The 18,191-nt window shown below is 38.5% G+C and overlaps 1 protein-coding gene across 1 annotated transcript in view; it reads left to right on the top strand.

Moving 5' to 3' along the window:
- The window catches only part of LOC126248703 (26S proteasome non-ATPase regulatory subunit 5-like), a 178,637-nt gene that overhangs the window by 132,666 nt on the left and 27,780 nt on the right, over positions 1–18,191 (top strand). The window contains exon 6 of the mRNA XM_049949989.1: positions 4,910–5,019. Within this exon, the coding sequence (XP_049805946.1) occupies positions 4,910–5,019 (110 nt within the window). The remainder of the gene's footprint in view (positions 1–4,909; positions 5,020–18,191) is intronic.

Here is an 18,191-nt window from a genome sequence, read left to right as displayed (position 1 = left end):
ATGCACCCACTGCTCTTTCCCATTCTCTGCTCTTCTCTTTCCATCTCCCCCCCCTCCACTCTCCACCATTACTCCCCCCCCCCACCCCCACCCCCCTCACAGCCTCCTAACACTGTGCCTGGCAACTGTGTCCTGCTGCCACCTAGTCTCAGCACACTCCGACAGGCAGCACTGACTTCTCTCTGCCCACTAGTACCCTGCTATCCCTCCCCTTCCCTTTTCCCTGTCCCACTCCAGATTGCTGGTTAATTTTGACATGAGTTGCATTCTGGCAAGAGCGGCCGGAGATAGCAGTCATGTGTGCATGAGATGTGGTTGCTCGTGTAAGCCCATAGATATGTGAGTGGCTCGAAGACTTCTACATCTACATATATACTCCGCTAGCCACCAATCGGTGTGTGGTAGGGGGTACTATTTCCCCCCCCCCCCCCCCCCTGTTCCACTTTCGGATCACGCGAGCGAAAAACGACTGTCTGAACGCCTCAGTACGAGCTCTCGTTGACCTTTTCGCTGCTGCTTTGATTTCATATAATTTCTGTTTGTCAGCAAGGCAGTGACTATTTTTAAAATGACTGCGCAAAATTCCATGCTTTCTCAGCAGCTTCATAATACGTTTGTTGAACCAAGGTGGATCCTTTCCCTCCCCTATATTTTTGCTAGGCACATATTTCTCTAGCACGTGTTGGACAATACCTTTAAATTACGACCAAAGATGCTAAATATCTTTGTGTCCCACAGTGAATGCTTGGACTGCTTCCAGGTAATGGAATGCTTCTAAGTAATAGAACCCAGTATGTTGTTCTCAACGACATATGTTCATCAGAGGTGAGGGTAAATGATTTGGTGGGCAGGGTGGGCAGCAATCTCCTGTTGTTTACTGCTGATGCTATGGTATATGGTAAGGTGTCGAAGTTGAGTGATTGTAGGAAGATACAGGATGACTTAGACAAAAATTCTAATTGGTGTGATCAATGGCAGCTAGCTCTAAATATGGAAAAATATAAGTTAAGTAGATGGGTTGGAAGAACAAACCTGTAGTGTTTGGGTACAGTATTGGTAGTCTCCTACTTGACACAGTCAAGTCATTTAAATATCGGGGCATAATGTTGCAAAGTGATACGAAATAGAACGAGCATATGAGAACTGCAGTAGGGAAGGGGAATGGTTGTTCTTGGTTTATTGGGAGAATTTTAGGAAAGTGTGGTTCATATGTAAAGAAGACTATATATAAGACGCTGGTATGACCTATTCCTGAGCACTGCTAGTGTGTTCAGGATTCGTATCAGATCAGATTGAAGGAACACATCAAAGCAATTCAGAGGTAGGTTGCTATATCTGTTACCAGTGGGCTCGAACAACACGTAAGTTTTACGGAAATGCTTCGGGATCTCAAGTGAGAACCCCTGGAGGGAAGGCGACATTCTTTTCAACGAACACTATTTAGAAAACCGGGATTTGAAGCTGACTGCTGAACAATTCTACTGCTGCCAACATACATTGTGCATAAGGATTGAGAAGATATGAGGCAAGATATTTGGGCTCATACAGAAGCATATAGACAGTCATTTTTCCTTCGCTTTTTTTGCGAGTGTCACAGGGGCGGAATGACTAGTAGTAGTGGTACATGGTGTACCCTCAGCCATGCACCATATGGTGGGTTGCAGAGTATCTGTATAGATGTAGATGTAAAATGTGTGTGTTTTCTTGTCTGAAAGAAGGCTTTGGCCGAAAGCTCATGTTTATCAGTCTTTTCGTCATTCCTGTGTGCAACTTAGTGTGTCATCTTTATGGTGAGTAGTAATTTATCCTTTTCATGATATTGTTAAAATGTGAAAAAAGCTTTCTTCCACCACTTTATTTTCTTCCACTCAAAAGGGCAGTAGCCCATTAGATGGTTGCTCTGAACCACTCCAGCCTTTTTTTGATTAAAATCCAAAATACAGGCAACTTTCTTCTCCATTGTTCCTAATTTTGTTCTGACAACATTGGCTACAGTTATTTTGTGTTTGTCATTAAAAGAAATGCGTTCTTAATGTCTTTCCATTACACAGAAAGCAGATGGTCTCACCTGTGAAATGAAAGTTCATTACTTCTCCAATTTCTTGGCTATTAGGTCTTAAGCTAGCCCTTTTCCATTTATCACTACTGCACTTATAAGACTATCTTGAAAATAAATACAAAGCATATTGCAGACAGCAACTGATGCCCTTTGCACAGTGTGTGACATTGTGAGGTGTGGAGCATGGCAATGTGAGAAATGTAAATGCTGAAAAGCAAGTAACACACATTATTATCTGTACTACTTTCCCACCAATATGAGTGGTAAGTGCTGCAATCTGTGTTTTTTCATGGTAGAACAAGCATCATAGAGGACCTTTATGCAGATAACAGAAGTAAAACAGAAGTTGGAATACGCTGAGAAATGGCTAATGAAGGGCCTACGTCACTTGTCTTTTTGGAATATAATCTGTGTGACATAGGAGTGTTGCTCATCTCCAGAGTATTAACAGTTTCTACTGAAACTCTGTCATATCTTGATGCCTTTCCTTTCTTCGTACCACGAATGGGTTTATACCTCTCTTCTAGCATTACATGAGAAATTTCACTACTTTCATGATTAATTGTCTATATTTTTTTATTGTTCCCTTTAACAATACAAACAGTAAAAGGATCCTTGTAATGCTTGTACATTTTCCTCTCATGTTGTTACTTACTGTGCCACCTGTCTTCATAACTGATAAAATGTACTGCCCTCACCAACACAAGCTTTTTTTATTCATGTTCATCATACTTAGGTTGTTTTCAAAAACTGTAAAGGAAAGTCCTTGGTGGAATGTCAATAATTTAAGCAGTAAATGTAACAAGTCTAAACAAGACTAAGAGTGTTTTTAGCTATCAGACAAATTGTTCATCAGATATTAAAGCACAGATACACCTCTACAGCTATATTGTTTCAGCTGACTACATTGTACTAGCACTGCAGCCAAACTGCACTTTTGTTTATCAGCAACTCAGTGTCTCATCTATTCAGCATGTTGTTACCTTTAGTCTTTAAATTATATATATTTATATTGTTTTTAATTGTTTGTCATACCAAAATTTTATTGTAACATTTCTCATTCTCTCAAAGACATTTGTATATAGTTTTATGTAATTCAGCATATTCTGTTGTGTCATTATTGTGTGCTTGAAACTGTTGCCTCCTCTGTAATAGCTCCAGCATTCCATTTGAGATTTTCTTTTCTTGTGGTTTCTTTGTACATGCATTGTACGTGCAATATCATTTGCTGTTTCCAAAAGTTCTCTTTTTATATAATCTCTCTTTTTGTATGCCTTTATGCCCTTCATTTTCTAAAATGCTGGACTCATTTCTTAATTTAATTTAATGTGGTATACGTCCTTGTTCTTACGAGAGGAGGCCACAATGTTGGGATCACATATTTACTTCACACTTGTACACCTTTAGTAGGCTATTAATACTACATAATGTGCAAGTAGTAAGATGCACTACTCTGGCAATTCCAAGAAAATCGCAAGAGAAGTTTTATGCATTCGTTATGTGGCTTATGTACGTGTTAGTATGTGCTGGCAGTTAGAGTTCATGGTGGTCAAGTGATTAACATTCCAGCTTCATAAGAAAAAAATGTATGAGGCAACGGTTCGACTCCTGCTCAAATATAATTATTAATCTTTTTTTTCATCACTGGTCATATTATTTAATTTGTATGGCACTTGAAAGATAATATAATGAATAAAACCACGTGTATTTTGCATGAAGTATATGCATGAAGTTACAGTTTATGTTTTCCATTTCTGCATGACTAAATATCATCCTGCAATGTGTGATGTTGAGAGCACATCTGTACATTACTCTTGTGGTCTGGCACATTGTGATTTCTATATTAATGATTGTGAATAATGTCATTCATATCGTTATTTATTGAGGTTTGACTTGGGCTTTCTGAGCCTGTTACTCATCCTTGAAAATTTAATCACAAATAGTAAATAGTCAAATAACATTTGAAATTCACTACAACTTCATGAAAATGCATGTGGTCTTTATATTACCTCTCAGATGTCGTGTGATTTAAATAATGTGACCAGTGATGAAAAAAATATAAACTGAAAAGTATGTGGTAGCAGGATTTTAACTGTTTCCTTGTCAACAACCCATTTACTAAACGCTAATGCTAACCACATGACCACAATGACTTCTTACAACAGGCATCTTCGCACGGATACATCATTTACATAATAGACGTGGAAACTTTCTCTTGCCATTTTCTTGGAACTGCCAGAGTAGTACACATTACTACTTACACATTATGTTGTTTGAATGCCCTACTAAAGGTGTACAAAGTATGAAGTAAATCCATGATCAAAAATGTTGTGGCCTCCCCTTGTTAGATAAATTCTTATAATTTACATTTCTGATTTCATGACATAATTCTTTTAGTAGCTTTGTACCTATTTTTACTTTGCATCTTACTAGTGTTTGAGTACTTGCAATTTGAAAGTATTCAACAATTTTAATATCAGGTTAGCTGCTCAGTTTTTTACCATTACATAGTCTCTCCATCTTCTGTTGTGAATATGAAAAAAGTTAATTCAGAAAGCAAATAACTGAATCCTGTTTTATTAACAGGATACAGCTTAAAAATAAATGTACTCTTAGTTGTTCAGTTTGTCATTGTGCGTTAATATTTTTGTAACATCACCACCAACCACTTATCACACCACCATTGCAGAAAGTGATTAACTATCATTTTTTCCAATGTTTTCTGAGACCTATAGGAGATGTTCATCTATAACACTCACTCCCACTCCACACACCCCTTCTCCTGAATTATGTACACTTTCCAAATGTATCTGTTGATATAATAATGCTAAATTTTTGTATGTTTGTTAGGTGATGCAATACCCAGATTGATGGCAAATTTTGAAGAGTATATGAGATACCTTCCATCAGAGTTGAAAGAGAGAGCTATGAGTGCATTTGGAGGCATCTTAAGACTGCAGGTAACTTTAAGCGCTTTGTAAAGTTATTGTGGAGACTGTATAGTCAGAACAGTACCCTTTTTATGGAAAGGGGAGTGGGGGAATATTATCTTCGGCTTACTATATACCTATTAAATATTACCAATGCATTATTTGCACAAATTCAGCCAATTGACTGTCACTATTACCTTGTATGAGAATGGGCTTGTCATGGAACTTGTAGACGTCTGATATTGTATGATGCAAGTTCCATTATTCCGTGAATGTCCAGTCCTAAAACACTGACAAACTGAGATGATCAGCTCTTGATATAATCCCTAATCTCTGGCTGGTTGTCGTGCCTTCTGAAGTTGCACTTATTTGGGCATGGGCATTGGCTAGAACTGTACAATTCATGACTCCCTAAAATATGCATGAATTACAGGTTTTTAATTATGTAATAGAATGGACCACCCAGTAGTGCAATGTATATATTTACAGAATGTGTTTAGTTTGAACGCAATGTTCCTTCACACATGTATACATGTCAGAAGGAACACACACTGCTGACAATTACAGCAGTATTAAATTAGGAAATGTATTTTCAAACAGACACTGTAAATACTGACACTGCACTACTGTATTTTATGCCAAAACAAAGCAATCTGACAAGAAAAACAATGTCTGTCCCTATGCAGGAATGACACGAATTGTGTATGAGCAGTAAGGGGCGTAGGCTATAGGACATTTGGAAGTTTGGGTTGGTCCTGGAGGCGTGCTCGGATAGCCAAAGTAGTTGAGACGTCCGCTTGCAACAAGTGGGAAATCTGGGTTTGAATTTTTCGTTGTTTTAGTTTTCAGTTAATTTTTTGTAATTTTGACTGGTAAGAACCGATACTCTAACAAAGGATATTACTGTATCCTGCTCTTACAGAAAAATACTGCAGCAATAAAACGTGAACTAGAGAAAAAAAAGAAAATAAAACTTAAATTGCAAAGGAAATGCGCCTTATACAACAACAAAACACAGTGTTGATACAAGCGTCTGCCAACAGCAAAATGTGTGAAGGGCTTTAGGGAGACTTTGCAGTGCTTCATAACAACAAATTGCTTCCAATGCGCTTGACGTCACAACTGTTTTACATTTAGATTCGTTTTAGCAGGTACGAGCAATGCACATGTGCAGTTGAGTCGCAGATGAGTAGTACCTTCTCCCGCTTTTGGATACAGAAATGTGGTTGTTGGCTGTGTAAGCAGTCAGAGCAAGCAGCTAGATGCAACCAGGCAAATATTTACTCTCGCCCCCAACCTGCCAGATTCACGCATGCACGTCAGACCTGTATCTATGGGGGCAATTCATATTCTTGAGGGAAAAAAACCTTGTTTCACAAAGTGTCTAGCATCCAGCGCACGTTGGTCTATCGATTACTCAGATGATTTTGAAACGCATCCCTGTTGGTTTTTGAACATATTCTAAGCTGACTTCTGAATGAATCGTAAGTTGAGTTTGAATGTGTGCATAGTGTACGTGATGTCTATGTCAGGGGAATCCTTGTCGTATCTAGAAATAAACTTCCCTGCAGGCAAAAAGAGATGGGGCTATACGAGCTGAGCGGAGTAAAGCCGTACGGGTAAATGCTGATTACTGTCTGGTTATGTGGTTGATTGGGTTTGCGAATGACCAGCATTGTTATTATTACTAGCGAAATCCGTAGATTCAGACTACCAGAGTGAAAATAAACGACTAACAGGAATAACAAGTTAGAAAGATTACGTATTACCTCCTCAGTGTATCCAAGAAAATGAAATTTTGACAGAAAATTTTTGGTCAGATCGTTACACTAGTAAGGGCCAGTTGCACAGTCTCCGGTTAGCAGTCACTTAAGTTCTATTCTGGAATTAGCGTGGAAGACGCGTTGTACAAACATGTAAAAACTTCTAACTGGAGAATAATCACGCGATAACTAAACCGGTGATTCTGGCAGGGTTAGTGAAGTTACCCGGCAAAAAAGTTTTGACAATGGCAGGAATAGCCGAGCCAGACGGTTACGTAACCACTGTCTAGACGATAAGCGGGCGGTCTGGCAGCTGGAGGCCCAGTATGGGTGAACTATGCTTTGTAAATTCTTTCAAACTGTTGCATCCTTGAGCCCCCGGTTCAGGATGTACCCTTGTCCGGTTAGTGGCTGACGCTACAGATCTTTATTTATGAAAATATACAGTACAATCACCAACAAATTTTACATATTCACATACACCTTTTCCTTTAATCCAAATAAATACAGATTCATTAGGATTCAGTTTTCTCTTGTTACGTGTATACAATACAAGTGGAGAAGTAGAATCATAAGCAGATTTACCAAGTCCTTATTAGCAAGTTCAAACGTATGGTAGATACAATATGCAATAACGTCTCTATCATTAAAACTTTCAAGTCCAGAAACACTAGACACTCCGCTACCACCTCTTACAATGGCGACAGTGAACCATCCATTTCGATGTGAGAATGTATCGTTTATATCAAGGCTAAAATTAAGAGAACATCCAAGAAATACACAAGGACCATTGACGAGAGCATGGGCTGCAACACTCTTCACTGGAATACGGTTTTTCTTGTCCCCAGATGTTGTTGTTAGTTCGATGTTTTCTATGTTTTTGTAGACAGTTGTGCGACAACGACGTCGATATCTCCTGTATGGCATTTTCTCTTGTTAAGTGTATACAATGCAAGTGGAGAAGTAGAATCATAAGCAGATTTACCAAAGTCCTTATTAGCAAGTTCAAACATATGGTAGGTACGATGTGCAGTAACGTCTCAATCATTAAAACTTTCAAGTCCAGAAACACTAGACACTCTGCTACCACCTCTCACAATGGCGACAGTGAACCATCCCTTTCCATGTGAGAATGTATCGTTTATATCAAGGCTAAAATTAAGAGAACATCCAAGAAATACACAAGGACCATCGACGAGAGCGTGGGCTGCAACACTCTGCACTGGAATATGGTTTTTCTTGTCCCCAGATGTTGTAGTTAGTTTGATGTTTTCTGTGTTTTTGTAGACAGTTGTGCGACGACGATGTCGATATCTCCTGTATGGCATGTTGGCGGTGTTCAATGCAGTTGCCTGTGCAGCAGCGAGACACAGAATGAGCGTAGCGCGCTCGCTTATATACTGTGCGTGGACTTATCGTTTTCACAGTGGCCAGCGGGAGTGTAATCCTGGACGTGCACACTGGGTGTTCTAGGTGTGCAGCTGGCGCGCCGCCACGATTGCATAAGCCAGACGCAGCTGCAGGAGGTCAGCAAGGTCAAGCGATAAGTCTATTAATAGAACAAAACTGGTGCATCCTTGAGCCCCCCGGTCCATGGTGTACCCATGTCCGGTTAATGGCTGACGCTACAGATCTTTATTTATGAAAATATACAGTGCAGTCACCAACAAACTGTACATATTCACATACTCCTTTACCTTTAACCCAAATGAATACAGACTCATTTACAGATATTTTTCTCTTATTACGTGTATATAAAGACAATGCAGAAGGCAAAATATAAACAGATTTACCAAAGTCTTTATTTGCAAGTTCTGCCATATGGTAGGTACGATAGGCAATAATGTCTCTATCAACAAAACTTTCAAGTCCAGGAACAGTAGGTACTCCTGTACCTCCACGTACAATGGCTACAGTGAGCCAACCATTACCATGATCAAAAGTATCATTAATGTCAGTACTAAAATTAAGTCTACAACCACAGAAAACGCAAGGTCCGTCGACAAGTGCAGTAGCAGCAACACTCTTAACTGGTATGTGGTTCTTCTTGTCTCCAGATGTTGTGGCGAACTCGATGTTCTCGATCGTTTTATAAACTGACTGTTTAGAACGGCGACGAATTCTCCTGCTGCACAGGCAACTGCATTGAACGCCGCCAACATGCCATAGAGGAGATATTGATGTCGTCGTCGCACAACTGTCTACAAAAACGTAGAAAACATCGAACTAACTACAACATCTGGGGACAAGAAAAACCGTATTCCAGTGAAAAGTGTTGCAGCCCATGCTCTCGTCGATGGTCCTTGTGTATTTCTTGGATGTTCTCTCAATTTTAGCCTTGATATAAACGATACATTCTCACATCGAAATGGATGGTTCACTGTCGCCATTGTGAGAGGTGGTAGCAGAGTGTCTAGTGTTCCTGGACTGAAACTTTTAATGATAGAGACGTTATTGCATATCGCACCTACCATATGTTTGAACTTGCTAATAAGGACTTTGGTAAATCTGCTTATGATTCTACTTCTGCACTTGTACTGTATACACGTAATTAGAATTAGGAAGGAGATGAAACAGGGACATTGCACAAATTATGGAAGAATATGAAAATTCCAAATTTATATAAAAATTTCATACTACTACGTTTTGATCTCATGTTTGTGAAACTGGAGGGTATGAATGAAATGTGACACTAACAAAGTTTTTTGCTTGTAGTAGGCCTACTAGGCATTTGATATTGGTAATTCATGAATTATATATATTCTGTCATGTTATAAAAATGACCATTTGTGCCAAAACAGCCTGGTTTATTTTATGTATGTTATAACTGCTGCAGTATTAGAAAGGCCTGTTTTGTTTTATCTAGCAGTATTAACAGCTTTTGCGGTATTAGACAACGACTTCTCGATTTTTCATGTAACAAAACATTTGACGAACTTTATGGCGGTAATAGATTCTTTCACAGAAAGGAAAGCATGCCATGTAAAACTGTAGCAAGATTAGAGAGAAAAAATTCTAGGAGCTAAGGATTGAAGAAAGGTGTACTGTCTTGCTTGTCTTTTGTCTTTCTGGTTTTATCTATCCTATATTTAGTATTGTGTCAAGCAAAAGAGAAAGGTATTGCCTAATAGTCAATAAATAACGCAATTTTTCTGAGCTCTTGTTCTCCTGATTACAAATAATCCCGTCGAGTATTAATTGCGAGGTTTTTTAAGAGGTGCAGAATGTCAAACCGGCCGACTGGGAGCAGGAGAGGCACCACAGGACATTTTAGTTTCCACTGTCCTTGAATATAGTTTGATGGCATCCATTACAAAATATACGCATTTCAGTTCCACAGAGTGAAATACAGTGACGTGCGATAGAAGAATGCTGTGTGAAGAGGCGTGGAACTGCACTTTGGCACACTTTCGATCAAATAACATGTCTTACATTTCCTCAAGCACATATGTTTTACGTATCAGACTCTTCAGAAAGACCTGTGCTACAAAATGAACATATTTTTGAAAATTCGATCTTTTTTTAAACATCCTGTCTCAAACGCTCAATGGAGGAGGGCAGGGGGATGCCACTATTTAGTGTTGGCCAGGTGCGGAAATATCGTAGATCCAGAGCTGATGCACAGAGCAGTCTGAATTATAGTGAGGAAGTGTGTAATCTCCACGTGACCTGTGTTTACATTTAGTGATTTTGCTGTTTCCTCTTCGTTTACTGCTCTCTCATCAAATGAAAACAAAACAGATTTCTGTGGCCAGGAGCTATCAAGTGAATTAAAATACATTCACATAATTACGGAAGGCTAAAATATATTATTAATTTCAGTTTTCAAATTTTATTTTGTTTCCACCATTCTCACAGTCAAGCGTTAATAGCCTTGCAGAACAATGAAGTTATTTTTGTCGGTTTGCTAAAGAAATTTGTGTTTTATTAATGTTTTCTGCTGAAGCGGTTAATTTATTTGAAACAACAGGTTTGTTTCCACACTGTTGGCTACTTTCAACTGCTCGCTGCATTTCACGTGCACGTTTTCGTCTTCTGGCACATATGGCATTATGCCATAATAAAGAACCAAACATGAGGCAATACAGTACTGTTACTCCAAGAAAATTTACATCCCAAAAACCACACTGAAAAGCTTAATATCAGGTCGAGGCGTACTCCATTGGGAATCTGGACATACAAATGTGCACTTTAAGTATGCAATTTAAATGTGCACATTTTAGTATGGTTCATGAAATTCTAATGCTCTTGGAGTATCCTCTGATGTCTCGTTTCTTTTATGACATAATGTAAGATCTTTTAATGTTTTACTCATACAAACATATAGGCTTCCTGCATCATCGTAGCTGTGCAAGCGTGGTGGTGCCTGTTATCTGGCGCTCTCTGGCAATTACTGAAACGAACCTGTTTCTAACATGCTGCGGGAAATACTGCGAATGGTAGTTTGAAAAGCGTTACTTTAAAAGTAAATTTCCTTTTACCAAGTTCGACTATGTGTGAGAATGTGCGATGAATTTCTTAAATCGCAGAGCGTTTGACTCTCCTTTTAAATCAGCTCTTTGGTGACGAGCCATTTAGAGGAATTTCGAGCCCAGAAGATTGATATCTATGTCGTTATTATGAGCAAATTGATGTGGTACTACGGGAAGCTCTCTCTCCTCTCTGGTAACTAATTTATTTGTGGAAAACTTCGAGGACAAGTCAATGAACTGGGCAAAAAATTTTATTGGCACATTTCTGTGATACACCCTAAAGTGTAAAATGCGCAAAAATGATCAACATTATATATGAAAGCTTAGCTTCTCTTGCAATATGTGAAAGCTTTGCTTTTCTAGTACCATCACTATGTATATTAATTTAAAACATTAAATTTTCCAGTTTGTGTATTCGCTCTACTTAACAGTGATGTTACTATTGGCTGAGTAGATCACGTGCCCTATGGTCTGAATATCCGCTGTCATCGGCTGGCGAGATCACGTGACATGAGCTATGACTGGCTTACAAAAGCACATCACAATCTCGATTTCAGTGGTTTGGAAAATAACATGCGGTGTTTGGTGGAATTCAAATTTATACTTTCGTAATACAAAAATATGCAGTGTACATGTTGCTGCCCATCAAAGATATTTCCAAAACATGTTTTTTCCCTGAGTTTTGTTTTGTAAAGTGCCGGTAAATTATATGCACATGTATAAAAACATAACCATTCATGCCATTTAACATGGAAAAAGTGTGTTTTCACCCGGGAGAAACTATTTTTAACCGGGAAATCCAGGAAAAATGCGGGAATTTTTTTTCCTTGTCTGTTTATACACCCTGAACCAATTTTCATATGTTTCTAGTAGATCATATAGCTATTGTATAATCATATTCACAATTTGTGAATATCTTTCATAATTCAGAATGGAGTACCATTAATCACATGGAAGGTGTGTGCTTAGCCATATATAGGGATGTAGAAAAGAATGAATTCTTCTGAAAAATTTTAGCAAAATCATTCTCCAGAGCCAGAGCCTAGTGCTGCAGTCTAAAGAGAGACAGATAAAGCTTTATGTATTTTAGTTCTAAAGAACAACTTTGTCCAAAAACTTAACAACCAATCATCTTTTTCTATGTACCTCCGTTTCCCCCAGGACACCTTTAGTCAGCTAATTAGGAATTATATCCTATAGGACTAACCATTGATTTAATATGTTTATTTGTGGAATGGATTTTTTCATTGCTGTAATCAACTATCTTAAAATACTGATAATTAAACCCTATTTTATGTAGCTATTAAATTTTTCATGCTGTATAATTCTAAGTAACATCTACATTGTCAAATGTGAGCATAATAAATTTTGATCTGTCTCTTGTCTACTTGTACACAGGATGTTAAAGACTCAAATGCTGTGAAGTGTGTTAGCATTCATGGAAACAAGAAAAAAGTGCAACAAACATGAGTTTGGAAATGCATTCTATGCATCAATGTGATATCCATTCATGACTCTTGTTCTTAGCCAAAGGCCTTGCCATATTGAATATACGAGTTGTTGTCAGATCACCAAAGTTGAGCAACATAGAGCATTTCCATATGTGCAACTACCTGGATACACCATGTGCTGTTAGCTGCTTCCCCTTTACCTTTATGGCAAAGGAGTGGTGGCATGCACTTCTTGATAATCAGGCTTTGTGCCAATGTGCTGCATTAAATTCCAAACCTTTCCTCAGTGTCTTGTGAAGTCGGGACATGTGACATCGTTGATGGTGAGCCATCCATCAGATCGCGGACAGTAAGCTGGGTGGCCCGGTTTGTGTTATTTGAGAGGAGTAGGCTATGGGCTGGCATCAGGTTTCATGCTCTCCCTTGTATTGTTGTCATAATCATCATCATCATCATCATCATCATCATCATCGTCGTCGTCGTCATCACCACCGAGCAAGATGGCACATTGGTTAGCACACTGGACTCGCATTCAGTGAGGACGATGGTTCAAATCCCCATCCGGCCATCCTCGTTTAGGTTTTCAGTGATTTCGCTAAATCGCGTCAGCCAAAGTTTGGGATGGTTCCTTTGAAAGGACATGGACACTTTCCTTCCCTAATCTGAGCTTGTGCTCAGCCTCTAATGACCTGGTTGTTTATGAACATTAAACACTAATCACCTCCTCCCCCTCCTCCTCCTCCCCCCCCCCCTCCTCCTCCTCTCTTTGATATAAGGAATCATGCACTCTTTGAATTGACCAATGTTTTTGTTGTTAATGATGACAAAGATGATGATGATGATGATGATGATGTACATATATGTCCTCTCTTTGATATAAGGAATCATGCACTCTTTGAATTGGTGATTGTTTTTGTTGTTAATGATGACAAAGATGATGATGATGATGATGATGATGATGATGTACATGTATATGCTGAATTAATTGAGCTCTTTGATATAAGGAATCACGCACTCTTTGAATTGACCATTGTTCTTGTTGTTAATGATGACAAAGATGATGATGATGATGATGATGATGATGATGATGATGATGATGTACATATATGTGCTGAATTAATAGAAGACACACCACCATTAAAGGGAGAGGCAAATTAAAAAGAAAAATGATATGTTTATTTGAACCTAGAATGTAAGATCGCTATACAGGGCGGGGCCGCAGAGATCACTGCTAGAACAGCTCGATAAAACCAAGCATGCATAGTTGCCCTACAGGAAATATGACACAGAGTGCTTGATATGGGAAGCTGGATAATTTTCTTCCATGGTCCAAAGAGCAACAATAAATTTGGTACAGAGTTTACAATAAGGCAAAAATTTACAACAAATTTAATGTTGGTGTGCAGCTTCATTTCATTGATTTCAAATCTGCATATGACACAATAAATTGGGCTAAACTTCATGAAGCAATCTGGGAATTTTAGGTGCCTGGGAAGTTGGTGCCAAAATTTGAATTAATTTTTTTTCCAGTGTAAATCAGTATGCATTAATGCATTAGAATATCTACCAAGTTTCGCTGCCATACAATAATTAGAGCCCACACTGGACCTCCATGAATAGCTGCACTTCAATTATAACCTCCCGGTATTTCTGTAAGTTTTACTTCTTGAAAAATCTTTGCAGGCTTTATTAGAAACCTGGGTTGGGAAGGGCTAAAAAATTGTAACCCAAGAATATCAGAAACATTTGAATAACTAGCCAATAGTTACATAAAAAATTTCTGAATCTGTAGAAGTGTTGCCTATAATTCCTGCCTTTTATGTTGTTATCAGAATTTTAATTAAGCTGTATTTTAATGTTTTGTAACTGACTTGTAGAAAGTTCTCTACATAAGCCTTTAAATAAGCATTGTGGAAGTCATTCATTCATTGCTAGTCTCAGCCAGTTGCAGTCAGTCTGTGCCACTTGTGCAGTATAGATATGAAAAACCAGTGTTAGTTATCACTTGTGTAAATAGGTTAGACTGTTTAATACACTGACAAAAAAAATCACGACACCAAAAATTAATCAGTGTTGTGTAAAGAAATTTCAGCAATACATTCGTCTGGGTAACATATTTAAGTGATTAACATGATCACATGTTAATGTAAGCACGACATAAACCATTGCAAATGTGAAATGCTAGTACATAAATAACCTGTGTAATCAGTGGAATGTTGATTGCAATCATGCAGATGTGCATGCATTGTGTTGTACAGGTGCTGGTGTCAGTTTGTGGGATGGAGTTCCATGCCTGTTGCACTTGGTTGATTTTTAATGCTGTTTATGGATGACTCTGGAGTTGTCATCTGATGTCCCATATGTGCTTGATTTGAGACAGATCTCAAGATCTATCTGTAAAGTACACTGGGTTACAACAGAGGTATGTGGGCAAGCATTGTCCTGTTGGAAAAGACCCCCTGGAATGCTATTCACGAATGGCAGCACAACAGGTGAAATCGTCAGATTGGTGTACAAATTTGCTGTCAGGGTGTGTGGGATAACCATGAGAGCGCTCCCACTGTCATACAAAATTGCACCCCAGACAATAACTCAAAGTGTAGTTCCAGTGTGTCTAGCACGCAGACATGTTTTGCAGGCCCTCATACGGCCTCCTTATAATCAAAGCACGGCCGTCATTGGCACCTAGGCACAACCAGCTTTCATCAGAAAACAAGAGACATCTGCTCAGCCCTCCAATGAGCTCTCACCTGCCACCACTGAAATTGCAAACAGCAGTGGTTTGGGACCAGGAGAATGCAAGCTACAGGTCACCTGTCTCGGAGCTGTCCTTGAAGTAACCAGTTGGTAAAAGTTTTTGTTACTGTGGTGCCAACTGCTGATCATATGGCTGCTGCAGATACAGTACGACATGCCAGAGCCTTACGCCGAACACAATGATCTTCCCTCCCCATAGTGCCAAGTGTCCATCCAGAGCCTGGTCTTGTTGCGGCCATAAATTCTCATGACCACTGCTGCTAGCAATCATGTACAGTGACTACATTCCTGCCAAATCTTTCTGCAGTATTGCAGAAGGAACATCCAGCTTCTCACAGCCCTATTACACGACCTCATTCAAATTCAGTGAGATGTTAATGGCATCTTTGTCACCTTAAAGGCATTCTTGACTAACATCAACTCACCACATCCAATCTCAAAGGTAACTAACAAACGCTCATGACTTATACAGCATGTGTTAAAGGAAACCTGATTTGCATCATCGTAGTTGCACTGCTAGCACCACTCTTATGCGACTGGTGCGAAATTTGAATAGACATTGTCTTTCAAATGTAGAATCATGCCTGCCAACTACTGTTTGTGTCACACAACTCTTCTTGGTATTGTGACTTTTCTCTCCCCCTTCTCTGACTGTGTATGTTCTGACATAATTTTGTGAAAAGTAACGAACAATGTGAACTGATACCTGATATACATTTATGTGGCTGTGAAAATAAATGCATAATGAATGTGCTTTAAATATCTAAACTGCTGCCTTATTTATAGAAATTTTGTGCCAGCATCAATTTTATCATGAGTCAAATAGCAAAGAAGACATCAAGGCAATCATGTCAGTTATTTACATATTGACTGGAGCAACACAGACCATTTCCTTCAAGTGTTTACATAACCAAAATACTAGGGTATTGAGTCTAATCAGCAATGTGGTCCTGAGATGTCAGTGTCAGATGTGCCCACTGCTGGAAAAATCTGTTGGTGTGACACTGTGCATGAACCACGTCTCTAGTTTTTATTGCCATGGCATATCCGCCAGCAAGGTAGACAACGTGTTAATGAGGAAGTGAGTCCACATTATTTTGATTTCCTTAGTAGCATTTACAGTTCTATTAACCTGTTGCCAAGAATATGTGCTCACTCATTATGCAATTGCATTGGGTTTTAAATCAGTCCACGTATGCTGATTATGAAGATCCATAACATCCTCTTTTTACAAACCTCGCCTCATTAGTAAATAAAATCTTAGATTTAAGCATTGGATGTGCACCACATTTTTGCAAGAGCTGTTGAAATAACTGCAATTAGCCACTGCAGCCTTGTTATTGTATAGCCTGGATTCACTGAACACAGTATGGATATAGTAATTGTTCGTGAAGTGCTGCCCATGCACACTCTTCACTGCAGCTAATTGTTTTACAGTGGTTTCAGGACTTTTGTTTACCACATGTAGCACATGCTCCTCCAACTCGGGTGCATGGACTGAGTTAAATCTTCCAATGTTTACCTTTCATGGTGCTATAGAATCTGTTTTCTAAGACACTTACCAGATGGTACTCTGTGATGAGGGTATATTTCTCAGTGTTGAGGATATGGACTTGCATACTAATTCTGTATCCTAATTCATAAAACAAAATCATATCCACAATATCATTTGTGAAGGTGTAGCTTTCCGTTAAGAACAAGTTACAGAAAAAATAAAATAAGATGTATTGAACATTTATACATACAAACAGGACAATTACAGTCAACACAAAAGTGAAGTCATTTTTGCAAGTAGGTAAGGCACCACAGTGCGTACCTGAGTTGACTACAGCACAACTCAAACCCCACAAATGACTGCTGACAACCTAATACTCAGACTAATATGTATCTAGAGCACTGTGAAGCAGAAAAACATCAAAGTGCTTTGTTGGCTCTGTTGATAGAGTAACAGTGCAATGACTAGCAGCAGCAGCATCAGCAGCAGCACCAGCTTTATTCATCCATAGATCTCTTTTTACAAGAATATAGAACATGTCAAAGTATTTACAAGTTTAGATCAATTTAAAATAAGCTAATTCATATACACATATATTTACAGACTTCTAGTTAGAGACAATCATTAGATTTACTCCTGGTATAAAATAGTTTTTTTACAAATAACTTTTTAAATAATGTAATGCCACACTGTTCACTCATTTCCCACTATCAGTCACTGCACACGCTATTCACACATTGTTTCATAACACTTCGCTCGCTACACACACACACACACACACACACACACACACACACACACACTGGTGATCTCTGGGTCATTTTGGTGTACCGCAACTTCCCATTTGCTATCCTGAAAAATTGAGTCAGCATCCCTCCATAATGAGTGAGATGTTGAGCTCAGAAAGAGGAAGAGGTGTTAGTATTGTGTTATGCATAGCTTGGGGGGGTAAGTATTTCTAGAAAGGGAAATAAGAAGGGGGGGAAAAAACATAAAGTGAAGGTGTTATGTGGAATATTGGATGTTTTATAATCATTATTATTATTATTGTTATTATTATTGTTTATTTGTATAACATTTTTAATCTAACCCCTACTCTGTTTTATCTAAGTAATCCTTCAATGTATAAAATGTATTGCATAACAGATACTTTTTAGCAACCTTTTTAAGTAAGTGTATTTTTTCAATTTCTTTTGGTAATTTATTGTACAGTTTTATTCCTTGGTAGAACATGCTGTTTTGAGTTTTATGTTTATTTTTTTCT

The sequence above is a fragment of the Schistocerca nitens genome, chromosome 3 (genome assembly GCF_023898315.1).
Source record: "Schistocerca nitens isolate TAMUIC-IGC-003100 chromosome 3, iqSchNite1.1, whole genome shotgun sequence".
In the NCBI taxonomy this organism is placed as follows: Eukaryota; Metazoa; Arthropoda; class Insecta; order Orthoptera; family Acrididae; genus Schistocerca; species Schistocerca nitens.
Note: the sequence above shows the minus strand (reverse complement) of the source record. Positions and strands in the feature narration are given on the sequence as shown.